The 17,417-nt window shown below is 30.5% G+C and overlaps 1 protein-coding gene and 1 pseudogene across 1 annotated transcript; one reads left to right on the top strand and one right to left on the bottom strand.

Annotated features, from left to right (window-relative positions):
- The first annotated feature begins 5,575 nt into the window (after positions 1–5,575).
- Positions 5,576–7,571, top strand: LOC114397217 (omega-hydroxypalmitate O-feruloyl transferase-like). The gene is made up of 3 exons (XM_028359314.1): positions 5,576–6,010; positions 6,531–7,041; positions 7,192–7,571. The coding sequence occupies exons 1-3, from the start codon at positions 5,576–5,578 to the stop codon at positions 7,569–7,571; spliced, it is 1,326 nt and encodes a 441-aa protein (XP_028215115.1).
- Positions 7,572–8,427: 856 nt separating this feature from the next.
- On the bottom strand, positions 8,428–16,495 carry LOC114397216 (annotated as a pseudogene).
- Between the last annotated feature and the right edge of the window lie 922 nt (positions 16,496–17,417).

The following is a 17,417-nucleotide window of genomic DNA, read 5'->3' as shown; positions in this document are numbered from 1 at the left end:
TCTGGTAACCAAGATGTTAAACTCACCACGATCAAACCCTATTTGACAATAGAAAATTTAATTATAAAGTATAGCTTAATTTTCATATATATTTTCACGTATCTATCAATTGAAAACCATACAACTTTTATGGTGATTATTATGAAATCAATAATCTTATCTTGCAATCACTGATTAAAAAGTTTTAAGTTGAGAAAAAATATTCATGTGTATATAAATTTATAGAAAAAATACTTATATTGTAAAATAATTACTTCTCAGTGCATTTCAAATTATGGAAATAACTTATAATTATACATGTATATATCATATTAAGAAAAAAATTAAAAATTGTGAGAACCGTTACACTCAAACTTATCAATGTAAATTCATCTCTATTATCATATATAATAATTTATAATGAAATAATACTGTAAAAAATATTATTAATACATTTTATCTAATTTCTTAAAGAGAACACAGTTTTTATGCCAAAATAACATAAATAATGAGTGTGAATCTTTTTAGTATTGAATTTTTTTCATGAGAGATACACAATAAGTGGTTAAATGCTAAAAAAAGTTAACACTACTAAACCATTTTTTTGTACCTCTTTTTTATCTGAAATTTTTAGTATTGGAGAGGATCTAACGCGAAAAAGAAATAAAGACCCAAGGTGTTGATACTTGTACATCTATTTTTGGGATATATAGTAGAAGTAATTGAAATTGAGAGAAAAAAAAAGAGAGAAATTGATAAATATGACAATTAATGTAATAAAAAAAATAAATATAGAAAACAAATTACAGTGAAAGAAATTGACATAGAAGACAAAATAGGTACATGTTTACTATTTGAAGAAAATGACAGGTTAGTAGAACTGTATATATTCTACAATTGAAAATTTAGTATTTTTTTTTCTTCCTCTTGATGGGATTGAAATGGTCGGCTCTATTTCATTAATTCCATCTTCAATCTGGATACTGTCTTTTTCAAGACCATTATCTATCTCTTTAATTAGAAAATAAAAATTGCAACATTCTCGACTTGGCAGTGTTAGTGTGGACAGTGAATTGACAGTGATTTTTCCTCCTTTTCTCTCTCTTTTTAAAAAACAGGAGCCAAATTTTAGTATTAATTTTTTTATAACAATTCATTAACTGTTAAACTAATTGAAATAAAGCACCTAGGTCCTTATAGAATTATATTGTCTCTTAAGATGAGATTTAATAATTTTGATAATTTTTTATTATAGATATATATGATATTTTAAAAATTTATGTATGTTACTATATATTTTATCTATATCCTAAAAGAATTAAAACGAAACTTAAATAATTGATTAAGTCAAATCATTAAAAAAATCAAATTTAATATATTTAATTTAAATTGAATCAAAATTGAAACAAAAAAAAATACCGTTTCTTTAATATTTTGTGATGTTTTTTTAAAGATGCGCATATATTAAAAATAAAATATAAAAGAAATAAAATCGATTGTATACAATATTAGATACTTTTAACAAAATAATAAAATTAATTATAAACTTTAAAAATTAGAAATATTAAATGTAAAAAATAATTTCGTATCATTGTACTATATATTTAGCATCTACCACCATGTCTGCGATTAATTCCACTACGTGTTATGTCCAAGTCCGACTGCTTGAGTTGAAAACTGTCGTGAAAACAGTAGGATACCGATATAGCTTAGTCATGCCACATATAAACATTTAATGCTAACACAGTAGCTCATGGGTGTTTTCTTTTCTCCGTCCGTGGCAGCCGATTGGTAACCATGCATGATCATCTGCTGGAGAAATTTATTTGCACTCTCAGTTCGTATGATAGATTCGATCCCAATACAAACATAAAAGAAGAAAATGTAACATAGAAATGTTGATATAACTATAGAGTATTGAAATAGATGTACCGATGTGGATGTGTAGTCTGAATTTCTGTTAAATATTAAGTGTCAAATTGACAGATAAACTAAAATTGTATAAAAAACAATTAGTGGCCGGGATCAAATTCCTGAAAAGAGAATAAAGAATAAACAAGACCAAATAGAAGACACATGACCACAATATAATATTAAAAGTGCAATAATCTAATACTGTCTTTAATTAAATTTTTAAAATATATGTTTGTTTTTAGTTTTTATTTTAAAGTTAGTTTTTATAACTTAAAACGTGCAAATTATATTTTTATAGCTTTTTAAAATGATTTTAACTTATCTTCAAAGGTTACTTTTCAATTAGAGATATATTTAAACAATATTGACAAACTAGCTCAGGAAATGTGAATATATTTATTATTTGTTGTTTTATTATAGATTTAGTGCACATGTATTTCTCTTTCTCTTACAAGTAAAGTATTAAAGCCTACAAAAGGCAAGTGAGTGTAATTTTTCTTTTATACTGAAAATCTAACCGTAAAATATGACTGAGGCAGCCACATAGATAACTCCTTACCGAAAGGGTACCAAAGGATGCAAAAGCTATGGTTCGGAAACGACCAACATAGGCATCAGAAATAAAGGCACCAAGAAGAGGGATAAAGTTTGAGATCCCAAACCATAAACTGATAATGTTAGAAGCATAAACTTGGTCCAAGTGAAATTCTCTTGTCAAATACACCATGAACCTGGCAAATAACCCAAACACAGCCAACCTCTCAGAATGTTTCATTCCCTGCAACATTCACCAAAACAAAAGAAAGAAAATTAATTAATTAAATATCATTGGTAATTAAAATATCATTTGTTATTTAGATTGCAACAAAATTTAGATGAAGTTCTATACTTTTTTTTTATCTTCATTCAACACATCTAATTTTTAATTGTGTGAATGCATGAAAATTGAAATTCATTTATGGAAAAAATAAATAAATGACACAACTTTGTGGAGAAGAAAAACATAGCTAGAGAAGAGAGAAATAAACCTAAAATAAAGATTATGGCATTCCATCCTCAAGGCTTCTTCATGGGGTTAGTAACTGATGATTCGGAAGCAGTTCTAGGAAGCTTTCCGTGAGTTCACACTTTTTCTGATGATGAGCATGAAGAAATGCAACTTCCAAACCAAGAAGTGGCAGAGTCAAGGCCATATTGCTTAGTCTCCTTATTACCCTCCATAGATAACATCTTCTCACTATCACTTTATTTTTTTTTTCTCTAGCTAGCTAAATTGAAGTGCTCTCTGTTCTAGGTATGTTGGTTTTAGTACCAAATTCTTGCTATATGGCCTCATATATATCGAGTGTGTAAATAATAAGGCTTTGGTAAGAGCTAAGCAACAATACTGTAGCCGCTAAAGACCCCTATTTATATGCACAGAAACAAAGATATGCTTGAGTTGTGCAAATGGCTGATTTCAGGGCACCATAGCATCTTGTGCTGAATTTCTAACAAATCTAGACACAGAAAGAGACCTAGGAAGCGTGCCACGATAAGTCTAACAACCTACCGACTCATGCACAACCCGTACAATTTGTAATAAATTTGCTTGCTAAGTTAAGTGAGAACCCCTTAATAAAGTATACTAATTTTTCATTCTATTCTGATTAGAATTTATTAAAAATTTAAAAATAAAAATTTTAATAAATTGTGAGAATCATTAAAATTTGTGAATTTTGTTAAATTTTAATTAATAATAAAAAAATATATTAAAGGAATTTGTTAAAAGAGTATTTTGTTAACATTTTTCATCCTTCCAATAATGTGTTATTATCTCATCAGGTACACATTTAGACATTCAAATTTGATGGACCAGTTACCTTTAACAACACTTAGATCATCACAATATTTAGAAAAAATAAAAAGGAAAGAAAAAAGTGTACCAAATCATTAGTCTTACTGAGTTTTTGTCTCTTTCACCTGTTACTGCTTGCCGGAAAGGTAAGTGAAATTATTTATTCAATATTTAATTCAACTTTTATAAATTGAATACCTCCACTCTTAGAGATTTAACAAATTTTACTCTAATGTGGTATTGACATAGTGGAAATAAGATAGACATTTACAAAGTATTGAAGGTGGGGTGTGAAACCGTAGACTCCAATAACTACACAAGAACAATTAGTTTATATATATATATATATATATATATATATATAATTTATACTATATAATAAAACTTAAATAAGAGATAAAATTATACATATAGTTACTATTGATAAAACACACAGTTTTAATATTCTATATGCTAATAATATTAAATATAATATTAATAAATATAGTTAGCAAAATAACACAATTTTGTGAAAAAAATTTATTTAAAATGGAAAGATTTATGTAGTATTAAAAAGTATATAAATTAGTTTATTTGGTTTTATAGTCATTCTCTTATATTAAAGCATGCACTCCTTTCTTTTACACATACAAATATATACTTATTTTAATATTAGTTAGACGATAGAATTAAATATGAAACTTTTAGTTTCTCTTATTTTATAATATATAATTTTTGTCTTTTAATTAATAAATAAAAATACACTGCACATTTAATGATTTTTTTATAAAAATTCTAATAATTTCTATTAATGAATAATGTTTTATAAAAAAAATTGTTAATTTATTTGTGTATTTTTTACAAAAATATATGTTACTAAATTATGTTATTTTGTAACATTTTTTTATAATAAATTATTTTTCAATTGAAAGTCATTTCTAACATTTTGAATATTACTAATAGCAAGTTTGATTAATCATTTTGTGACATCTAGCAATATTGATCTATAGAGAAAGAAATGTTAAAGTATCAATTGAGTAAATTATAAGTTGTTAAACTAAAAATACTTCTATATATATTTTAAATAGAAAATGTATTTTCAAATCTTTTAAAGAAATTTTTTTAACAATATTAAGTTAAATGAATGAATATATGTGTGTGTGGGTGTTTGTGGGTGTGTGTCAATTATATTAGGCTAAAATACATTTACAAAATTATCAAATCAAAACTAAACTAGAGACTGGAAGTTCTTCTAGCTTTGTTTTAACAGTTTTTTTAAGTTATCTTAAAGAACTTGTTAAAATAAGTTGTAAATAACTTCTGGACATATTTATTCTCATAAGTTCTTTCAAAATACTTAGAAAATTGCTTATATCATAAGATAATCTAAATTTGTGAAGGTATAAGTCCTATTTTGCAGGCTTTTGCAGTGGTCAGCTGCAATTAAATTTTATTTACATATAGGTCGGGTTGCTAACATAGCCCTGGTTTGTTACAAAATTAAGTAATAAGATCATTCATACACAAAACGAATAAGCATAATAATGCCACAACTCCACAACATATTATCTAAACTGTTAGCAGATTCTCATTCATAATATAACAGTTGACAGTTATACAGTATATTAATGAATCAAACACACATTTGTTTAAAAAAGTATTATAACATAACTTCTTATACGTTAGCAACATATATGTGTAACTTCAAAGTAATTAATATTAGGAAACTGGCTTCTCATGCATATATATTTTGCCAAAATCTTATGTACTATTAACCATTGAGAAAACTTATTATATAAGGGGTTAACAGTCTTGGTTGGTTGTGCATTATTATTAGAACAAGCTCAACCAAAAACACAGTGTGCAATGGATGAGATTGAACTTGTAGAGAAAGTTGTAATTGCTCCCGAGCAACCTACACCTCGCAAGAGAATGTTCTTGTCAAACATTGACCTGTCCCTTGTTGTTTACCAAGACTCTGCCTCCTTTTTTGATCCTCCAAGCACCCAAATGAGCTTTGGTGAGATTTGTGGCAAATTATACAGTGCACTTGGTAAAATGCTTGTGCAGTATGACTTTATGGCTGGCAGACTAGTGCCAAGTTTGGAGGAGACTCATCGGTTTGAAATAGACTGTAATGGTGCTGGCATTGTCGTAGTGGCCGCAAGAACTGACAGAAAATTGAGTGAATTTGGTGTGATTTCTGCACCTAATCCTGAGTTGAGGGAATTGGTTGTTTTCTTGCAGGAAGAGGGTGATCAAGAAACTGACATGAAAGAAAGGTCCCTTGCTTCCTTACAGGTTAATGCTTCTTTGAGTTCTTTCAAACTCTTATTTTCAAGATTTTAATCCTTATAATTTATGTATTTCTTTTGTTTTGATTCTCTTATTTTTTTTATCTGCTTGTAGCCCTATTATTTTTCTTTCATTTTAGTCTTCAAAACTTGAAGATTCATTATTAAGTGCTTAATTATCGTATAAGTACTTATGTATAAATCCTTTTAATAATCGAAGAGGAAATATGGTGAAACTATTTTCATACAAATTGTGAGCTGTTTACATAAACTACTTTAGAGAATCTATTGACATAAGTTGAAAATGGCTTATGAATATATCATAAATTATTTTTATAAACTCTTCCAATTACTTAAGTATTTATGTCATAAGATAAATCCAAGTAACTAATAAATAAGCTCACCCAACCAGAAGTGATGGACTCAATGTCCTTCAGTTAAAACCCACGCAAACTAGACTTTAATTTTTTTTTATTAAAGGATGCATAGAATAAGTTCTCTAAGTTAACTTTATTTGTATATGATAGCTGACTCAGTTTGGCTGTGGAAGTTTGGCTCTTGCTTCTCGCTACAACCACTGCACACTGGACGGTTCCGCAATAAGAGATTTTGAGGTAAATTTAGGAGCATTAACACGCGGTGGAGACCTCATCATAGTACCAAATGCGGATAGAACACTTCTGAGAGCTCGAAACCCTCCAAAGATAAGCCATCCACATTTTGAGTATTCAAAATCCACTGAAACACACAACTTGTTCACTATCCAAGGCAAAAGTGGTACCAATGCTACGCAATCAGCGCCCCAAAATCAAATTCGTGTGCTTCATTTGTCACCAGAAAAAATAGCCAGCTTCAAAAAGAAGGCCCTGAAGGAAAACACCACCTTAAAGAACATCACAACTTTTCAGGTTGTTGCTGCAAAAATATGGAAGGCAAGAAGCATTGCAACAAAGATGTTAGAGGAAAAAGTGTCCACAATGCTGTTTCCAGTGGATGTTAGGAAAAGGGTTGTTCCTGAACTCCCAAATGGCTTTGCAGGCAATTGATTTTTTTTTTTTAATTTTTTTTATCGACAAATATTAAATCATTAATTTGTTAGTTTTAATTAGTAGGGAAATCGAACCTGCTATCTTTTCTCCCATTCTCTTCTTTCTTAATCACTCAACCAACTTTGATATCTCCTTGCAGGTAATGCGTTGGTGCCTGGTTTTGCAAGAGCAAGTGTGAGGGATCTCATTGAGCTAGAAGATGCTTGCCACATAAGGAAAGTGCAAGAAGGGGTTGAGAGGTTGGATGATGAGTACATAAAGTCAGGGATAGATTGGTTGGAGGTGAACAAAGGGGCACCTTGTATGGAAGATAGTTTCTCATTGGTGGCATGGTGGAGACTAGGGCTAGAGGAGCAGCTTTTTGCATGGGGGAGACTAAAGTGTGCCACCCCACTTGCAGTTAAGGCTGGTTTGGTCATGCTATTGCCAGGACCACAAGATGAAGGGGGTCTTAACATATGCCTGGATTTACCTGAGGATCAAATGCAGGAGTTTAGTAGGATAATGCTAGAAGTTTAATTAAATCCTTTGTTTTTCATTAATTTCTATGACTTATAGTACTGTTGCCAATGCCAAAATAATAATTATAGAGGAACCAATTTATGCAATGGCGCATTTAGTTTATATCAAGATGAGCTGTTACTATTATCAGGATCTCAATGTTTTTGGCCATTGTTGAGATGCTTAAGCCAGTTGGGATTTAAAAATACTTTTTCATCTATGTTTTAAGAGATTATTCATAAATTAAAACAATTCATATGCTTAAAATAATGTTCATAGGTTATTAAACTATTGTGGTGATTTTTTTGCATGCAACTCTACTTGATCTCAGTATGTCATGCTTGAGTAGACTATATACATGGCACATGGCAGCCCCAATATATGATCATAGTGCAATCTCACCCCTAATAGTTTAGTACTAACTGAACTATACCATGCTTAAGTAGCTCTTTTCAGCAGTCCTTATATTGTTATTGCTTTGCTAGCTGTTAAAAAAATCAATACCTATATATAGTAAATAGTGTAAAACTAATTACGTGCATATTATTGTTTATAAAAATACATTTGGAAAAGCAATTGGATATCATCAATTTGGAGCCAATTCCCTCAAAAAAGAAACGTTCGTCTGAAACAATTTCAGACTTATCAAGCATTACATAGTATAAAAGATGTTAATAGAAATATGATTGCACCTCATAGCAAATTTGGGTAAACAAGAACAACAATCGATACTCAGATAAATATATTAAATCAAGATTTGTTTCCCACCTCAACTGCCTCCTATTCGCTCAAAAGATTGACATGTTCCAATTCAATTCCATAAAAAAGATTAATTTTTTTTTAAGCATCCATGTAAGTAAATTAATTGGGTTAATTAGAAGCACTCCAAGGGAATCTCTAGGTATCGATTCCTATCAACACAATAATTATATATAGGTCATGTACTTGTGTTTGACACGTTCATATTGTCTTTGTCGTACAGGATCCAACTGCCAATACTTCTGCGTATTCCACCAGTACTTTTCAGAAGAACAATTTTAACTAATATTTGAGGTTGGAACTTGACAGCCACTAACATCAAAGCCTTGGAAACTTGCTTTGAATGATGTATAGCTCCAATCAGTTTTGGTTTTGCCTCCATTTGTTGCCCAACTATCTCCATCCCACAAAGATGCTTCTATTTGCATTGGCTTTGATGGGTATCCCACTCCAATAATAGTTTTATTCTTGTATACCCTAATGGGGGCGTTATCCACATAAAATATGCCAATTCAAGCATTGGCTTGGGTAGTAGGGTTTCCAGTTTCAATTTAAGGACAATACTACCTCTTCTGTTCCCTCCCCCCTCCTTTTATTTTTTCTTTCTTTCTTTCACTGAGTTACCTTCTCTATTCCCATTTATAAGAAGCATATAACTAATTTGTGAAGATTAATAAAAATGCTTAAATTAGTTATTTTTAATTAATGATATCATAATTTTAAATTTTATTCTGAAAATAATCATTGAACTAATTGGTTTAAGTGGTGATTATATTTAATGATACTATTAATTTTTTTAAGGGATAAGTTTTGCCACCAATGAATATAACCTAATAGTTTTTACAGGAAATAAGGATATAGAAAAGAAATAACAATTAATAGACTTAAAAGTGGTCATATATGTTTCTTATGTTTAGGGAAAAAAATATTTTAAATTACTTATTTTTAATTAATGATATTATAATTTTAAATTTTATTCCAAAAATACTCATTCAACTAATTGGTTTAAGTGGTGTTTATATTTAATGATACTATTCATTTTTTAAGGGATAATTTTTTCTATCAATGAGTATGAATTAATAGTTTTTACAGTAAATAAAGATATAGAAAAAAAATAACAGTTAATAGACTTAAAGGTGGTCATATATGTAAATATAAAAGAATGGAGGTAGTACAATTGAAATCAAATCTAAAATCTTTAGTGAATTTTGTTCAAATTAAACAATTACTAATTTAGCCCACGCATTTGTACTATCAAGCCATTTTTTTTTGTACGGGTACTATTAAGCCATTTGAATGATGTATGGAAAATATTTATTTGAATCCACATAAAATGTGTTCAATTTATATATGAAGTCAAACTTATGGCATCACAAAAATCCAATTAAAACAGCTTATACAGTGTTAAGAAAAAACAGTTTAAAATTAAATACATTTTTTTTTTCATTTAAATTGCTCAAGTGATTACCAGGAAAATTCTTGTGTAAATACTTAATGTCAAGGAAAATGTTTTGTAGAAGTAAAATTAATGGAGCAACTTTTGTTGTCTTTCATTCTCATGTTTTGAGAGAATATTTTTGAGATACATCACACATATAACATAAATGTATAAAAAATAAGTACTTGTAGAAAAAGCATAAGTGAGATATCATAGACATAATTAAACATGATTAAAAAACAATAAAATTAACCACTTTATAATATTGTAGCAAGGGAATCAAAGAGGGACATGCATCTTACACAATTTGATGTTGATTCCAAAGAATTCTATAATTGTGAAAATCCGCAGTAGGATCAAACCAAAGGCGGAATTCTTTGCTCTCTATTCCCTTGGCCGTCTGCAAGCACATTGGTTTGTAATCTATATGGCTTCCCTTTTCTGTTGCCCAAGAATTCAAAGTCTAACTCGTCATATGGTTTCTTCCTTGTGAAGTTAACTACATCCAATACATCAAGGATATTACTAGAAAATTAGATATTATAGACAAAGTTTTTATGACCATACAACAGTTGATTAATTTACATTTTTGACAGCCATGACCGTTAGTAAATGCCTTTAAGACTTAGTATAGTATAATTTTGGCGCCATTTTATTAGAAATAATGATGCGCAATTTACCAACTATATATATATATATATATATATATATATATATATATATATATATATACCAAAACAAATAAACAAACAAAAGGGTATTACTGAAAAAACATGTGTGATTTAGATGAAGAATTCTACATTATAAAGCACAATTAATTGGAGAAAAAAAAAATTTGCATGGGACATAAATTAAGGAAGAGGAAATGTTATTAACCTGAAGAGTTATCCATTGTGAGTTGAATTTCTTTCCCTTGGTTTAAGGACATAACATGATTATCACCCCTCGTAACCTCATAGTTTTGATTGAAGTTTATTTCTGTAATATTCATACTTCCTGGGACAAGGATACCATCGGCAACAAGAAGGAGAAGGAAAATAAAAAGTAGAGAACCCATATCTAAGTTAGCCCAAGCTAGGATTTGAATTTTAGACTCTTGAGCGTAGCACATTAGGGGCTATATGTATCTCCACACACACATATACCCATGCGATGATGTAAGCTTGCGTTTCTTAGGAAACATTGAAATTCATAAAACACCATGACCCATGATTGCATGGCCAACACGCCATTGACTCATCAATATTATCGTCCATAACAAACCACATCATCATGGCTTAGTTGAGAAGCAACAAAAGTATGCATACACTACAAGAAAAATAACCTATACCCACAAACTTCTTTTGCCTACAATCATAAATTAGTATAAGTAAAATTAAAAAATACTTCTATCTAGGTAAATTCATTAAAACTAAAAATGACTTCTAACTACAATTACTTTATGTAGGTAAAACTCCAAAAAAAACTTATGTCTATGGTCGATTAGTGTAGGTAAAACTCACACTACAAGAAATTTATCATATACCTACAGACACTTTTAATGACAATCAATATAAATGTTTGATTTAGACACAATTTGTTTCAATGATGGACTTGAAATTATGGGTATAGATAACTTATACCTACAGACATATGATAAACCATAGATATAAGTATCATCTAATTATATATATATATATATATATATATATATATATATATATATATATATATATATATATATATATATTGTATTTCTATCACTATTTATTTTAGTAATAAATTTAGAACCATGAGTATAGATAGCATATATCTATAAATATATAATTTAGTAACTGTTTATTTCAAAGCAGAATGCAAATGATATATATTGTGGTCTGATTTCAATTTTACAGGTTAAATTTTGGGTTTTTTGTAAAAATAGAAAGTGTATTTAAAAAAAAAACTAAAAACAACATGGGTTCTTTACGAAAACCGATGTTAATATACACAAACAACATCAGTTTTTGAAAAAAATCGATGTTGTTTGTATAAATTAACATCGGTTTTCATAAAAAACCGATCTTAATATCCAAAACGTTAACATCGGTTTTTTTATAAAAATCGATGTTAACTTATAGATTAACATCAGTTTTTGTTTAAAAACTGATGTTAACTTATAAACATTTAACATTGGTTTTTATACAAAATCGATGTTAATTTATACAAACAACATCGGTTTTGTATAAAAACCAATGTTAATGTTTCTAACTTAACATATGTTATTATAGAAAATCAATGTTAATCTATAAGTTGACATCGGTTTTGGATCAACATTCATATATTTTTTTGGGTGTAATTCTTGTTATATAACATCGGTTATTTAGATAACCGATGTTGTAAATTTTACGTTAACATCGGTTTTAAAAAATCAATGTTAACCATAATATTTTCAATATTGGTACTTTCAACATCGGTTAAAAACGGATGTAGAAAGTCATAAATAACCGATGTAGAAAGTATATTTTCTAATAGTGAATTTCCTTGCAATTTCTGGCGTTGCCATGCTGGCATCCTCCGGCCACCGAGGTATCGACCTCTCCAACACCGTCCACTCGAAACTCGTCGCGTGCCTCCTGGTCTACTTTCATTTACTTTTCCTTCATTGTAGTTTTCTTTTAATTTTATCGTAATGTAGATTAGTTGTCAATTGCATAATGTTGAATTTGTGCTCCCTGTTGAAGACTAAATTATCTAAATTGGAGAATAAACTAAACCACGTGATTTACAGTTTGAAATTAAAATTTAGATTGAATACTAGAGGATAAATGTGCATTAAAAGTGCACGTTAGGATGAATGTGGCAATTATGAAATATTTTTCTATGTGCTATAATTGTTTATGAGTAAGGTTGGTAGTAATCTGTTGAACTCTAATTTGATATGAGTGAATAAAACCTAGGAAAACTGGCATGATTCCCTCTCGTTGAGGTATTCTTTATTTCTCTAATTTATTTTTCTTTAATGTCATAACCATAATTTTAGGTAAGAGTGTCTCCATTGTGTATTTGTCTAGTGAATAGTGTGAAATTAAATAGGGATTAAAATTTAGATGTAGGAAAAGTTCTTGAAGCATAGGTTAGAAAAAGGATCTATGTGAAATTCTTAAAGTGCAAGTGTTTCTTAGGAATGAAACTCTGAAAAGCAATTTCTTTTCAAGAAATTGGGACGGGACTTACCATGACCAATGCTAATAAACTATGTTCATCCCTTTTTTTATTATTATATGATGATGAGTGTTATAGCATTCACACTTAATTTAAATGCATGTCATGATTTGAATTTTTCAAGATTTATGAGTTAATATATCTTATTTGTGTATTGTAAAGATAGAATTTTTGTTTTTTCTTATGCCATAAAGTTGTGAGAGGAGACCTTGTGTTAAAAAGACAATCTCTTTTCTTTTCCCAAAATTTTTAGATCACTCTTGAAATGCAACAAGATCATGGAAAAAGATCTAAAGCTTGTGTGAAGCGATGGCAGATTCAATGTTCTTTTCTTATTGGAAGATTCAATGTTTAAAAAATGAATGGAAGCCTCTTTGGTTTCTCAAAGGCAATAGAAAATTTTGATTATGATTAAAAGAGAAGCGATGTACTTGAAAATATCAGAAGAGGATTTTGTTTTATAATAATATTAATAATAATTTCAAAACATAAGCATCTCAATAGACAACAAACAATGTGGTTGTTTTATTATGTGACTTTTATTTACAATTAAAGTCTACAAGTACAAGTAAATAGTTTGTATTAACAGTCTTTCAATGGTAGCATAAGTTAATGACTTTTACCTACAGTTGGAGGTTGTAGGTACAAGTTAATATTTTTTACCTACAGTTAGAGGTTGTAGATATAAATTAATGACTTATACTTACACACATTGTAAATTGTAGGAATCATATATAGTGACAATCAAATGGAATTGTAGGTGAAATTAAATTCGTAAGTAAAACCTCTACTGGTAGAGTATAATCCGTCATTGTATGCCTCCTCAAAGTTGACGGCTAAACACTATTAGAATATACACCATCTACATCGGTTATTTAGGACTATCTACATCGGTTTTTAACCGATGTTGAAAGTATTATTGTTAACATCGATTTTTTAAAACCGATGTTAACATAAAATTGACAGCATCGGTTATCTAAATAACCAATGTTATATAATAAGAATTTAACCAAAAAAAGTATATGAATGTTGATAGTTGACATCGGTTTTTCCACAAAACCGATGTTAACTTATATATTAACATCAGTTCTGTATAAAAATCGATGTTAACTTATATATTAACATTAGTTTTCTATAAAAACTTATGTTAAGTTAGAAACGTTAACATCGATTTTTATACAAAACCGATGTTAATATATACATTAACATCGGTTTTTTTATAAAAATTGATGTGAAATGTTTATAGGTTAACATCAGTTTTTAAACAAAAATTGATGTTAATCTATAAGTTAACATCGATTTTTATACAAAACCGATGTTAACGTTTTAAATATTAACTTCGATTGGTACACACACAACATCAGTTTTTGAGGAACCGATATTAAGTTGTATGTTAACATTGGTTTTTTTGAAAAACTGATGTTGTTTATGTAACTTAACATCGGTTTTCTACGAAAACCGATGTTGTTTTTAGGTTTTTTTTAAATACACTTTCTGTTTTTACAAAAAAAACTCAAAATTTAACCTGTAAAATTGAAATCAGACCACAAATCATAGCATATATCATTTGCATTCTGCTTTCAAACAGTTTTTAGCAGAAAGCTGTATTAAACTATAAATTGATAACTATGAATAAATGATTTATTAATCAATAAAAAATATTCAATGTTCAAATGACATAACAATTGGCAAAAATGTAAAACAAGGTAGTAAACTAACTAAGTAACCTAAAATGAAATAGTTCCCTAACATCCTAACTTTCATTTCTAACTTGGAGATAAAATTTTGCCCACTAGATGCGAAGCGCCTTCAATCTCTATGCTTCCAATGGTCTAACATCGTTAAAATACTGCATAATCAAATAAAACATAAGTTAATAATGTAATACCAATGACAAGAAAATAAACTTTGTTTGAAATAAACAATTACCGTTTCCCAATTATTCCTGAAAGTTCCTAAGATTATCGTTTACATCCAGTGCATGATGTAATAGCCGCACTCAGTGCTTCCTTTTTGTCTATTACACTAAATACATAATGAAATTTGAATATTAATTAAACATTAACTACAATTAGTGTACACATCCATAAGAAGTATATATAAGTAGATGTTTTATTTAAATCATGTACCTTAACAACAATCCACCTAGCACTAGCATTGGATTTAGGTTGTGGAGTATCATGAAGTCCTTTCAAAGCACTGTTGAATACGAGGAACATTAAAATATTGATGTTGTTCAGTTATACTAATGCAAATGTATTGAAAACAACACTGACCTGTTAATTATTCCCTTAAGGTAGTTGTCTGGCCTGTTATGCAAGGAACAAAACCAGACAACAAGATTTTCCTTAGGCAGTGGAGACGAATATGGGTTATTGTAGTATTATACATTATTTAAATTTAGTTGTTTTGTTTGACTTACCCATTCAGGTAGGCTCCAAGGTAAACATCGTGTTTTGAACTCTGCATCCAACACTTCAAGTAACTTTCCGATTCAAACTGCGATTGCCCAGATCTCTGAATGGACTGTGGCTTGAGGAATCTATACACATCGGAATTCCCTACTCACATACTTATCTCAGTCGGATGCCTGTTGTTGTTAAGACAAAGTTAATTATGTATTAATTTAAAACAATAACTTAGGTAATTAACAATAATATAAATTGACTTACAGAATTCACAACTGTATAACAAATATGTTGAGACATTGACCACCATGTGCAATTTCGGAGAGATCTTCATGCTTGATGTACAATAGGAAGTCTGGATTAAACACCCCGAACACGGTAGCATCCCACATAACCTGGAGAGGCTTCAAGAAAAGCTGTGGGATGGTCAATGTCATCAGATACAGGGGATCATCGACCTCAGGATCCGGCCTATCTGGAGGCTTTGCTAGATACGCAGCTGCCTGTTTATCAAACATAGTGAAATAACATAATTAAATTACAGTGAACAAATCAATTGAAAAATAGAAGCATATAATCAGAGTAAAATACATGTTCTGATACACGCTTCACGAGATGTGTCGGCCAAACAAGGAAGGAGTTTAGTGCCTGCCCCACTAGTTGAACCTCGTCAGTGGGTACAGGAATGGAAGCCTCTGCATCTTTAACCTCCATAACACCAACCTTCACCTGGCCATGAAACAAAGGGATGTTGTGAACAGCTGTGGATCCCTCATAAACTCTTCCTAGGGCAACCAGGCGGGAAGGATTTTCTTCGATGTACAGCTTGCATTTGTCTGAGTCACCCGTCTCTGGATCGGTCGGTGAGGGATCAACACAACTCCCCTTTGTGCTAACACGAGCAGCTGAGGGACCAACCTCAGGCTCCAGAGGATTGCATATGTGACTGAAGCTAGGACTGCATGTGGCTGAAGGATGTCATCAACTGTCGAGTCACTTTTCTGTCATCGACTCCTTCAGCTGGTCCCTGATTTTTTGAGTGAGCTGCTCGAGATCTTCGGGAAGGATGGAGGAGGAACTACGGGAGCTTCGTGGAGCCTATCCGAAGTATTGCTTGATGGTGACACCGGCTCCAACAGCACGCACACGGCCATGGTGTTCTGGTCGCCCAATGGCAGCAGTCAGGACATCCTGACGTCCATGGGGGACAAAAGAACCCTGTGACGCCTGCTCCTCCAAAGAATCTTGTACATAACACATATATTTGTCTAAGGCATTCACAGAATAAACAAACATAATTACAATTCTTAATTTACATTTGACTTACAATCTTCTCAGCGATTTCCTTTGTGGCCTCAGACGTCATCTGCCCAGTTTTCTTGGTGCGAGTCATCTTCCACTTCACGTGTCGTCTGATGGGAGATGGAGGGTTAATGACACCCTCAGTGCTTCCTGACTGAGCAAATTCCTCTAGTTTTTTCTTTGTCTTCTCAACCATGAGCTTCTGTTCTAAATAATCATAACCCCCACGAGACAACACGTGGGGGGTGGTGTTTTGCTTCTGGATAGCCTGTGCTTTTTTCCGCACATCATGCAAATATCAAGAATTAATGAATAAAAGAATACTACAATCTATTATAAGAACTGAATTTTTAGTGAAAAACAATTCAAATTACAAAGTACTTTCTTCTGACAAAAATGGGCTCATTTCTCCTTGTTGATGTCGTATTTTTCACAGACAGTGTCATCCACACTGTCCTTGTCGGCTGCAAGTGCCCATTTCCTGGTCAAATCAGATTTAAACTGCCTCCACCACTCGCCCACAGTCTGAAGAACTTTCTTCTTTGTCCTACTGTCAGAAGCTTTAAGGATTTCAAATTCTGCCTAACAAACAATAAATTAGGTTTTATTGTCAGTAAATTATAAATTTTGGCTACTAAAGAAAATCAAAGAAGAAAACTAAAATACATGAATATCCTCTCATATCAAATCCTTCTGAGCAGTAGGGACTTCCTTCCAGGTGTCGTATGTGACGTCGACCTTATCACGAGCGACAATCCCCAAATATGTTCTTAA

The sequence above is a fragment of the Glycine soja genome, chromosome 18, assembly GCF_004193775.1.
Source record: "Glycine soja cultivar W05 chromosome 18, ASM419377v2, whole genome shotgun sequence".
In the NCBI taxonomy this organism is placed as follows: domain Eukaryota; kingdom Viridiplantae; phylum Streptophyta; class Magnoliopsida; order Fabales; family Fabaceae; genus Glycine; species Glycine soja.
The sequence above is the reverse complement of the archived record's forward strand: the minus strand, read 5'-3'. Positions and strand labels throughout refer to the sequence as shown.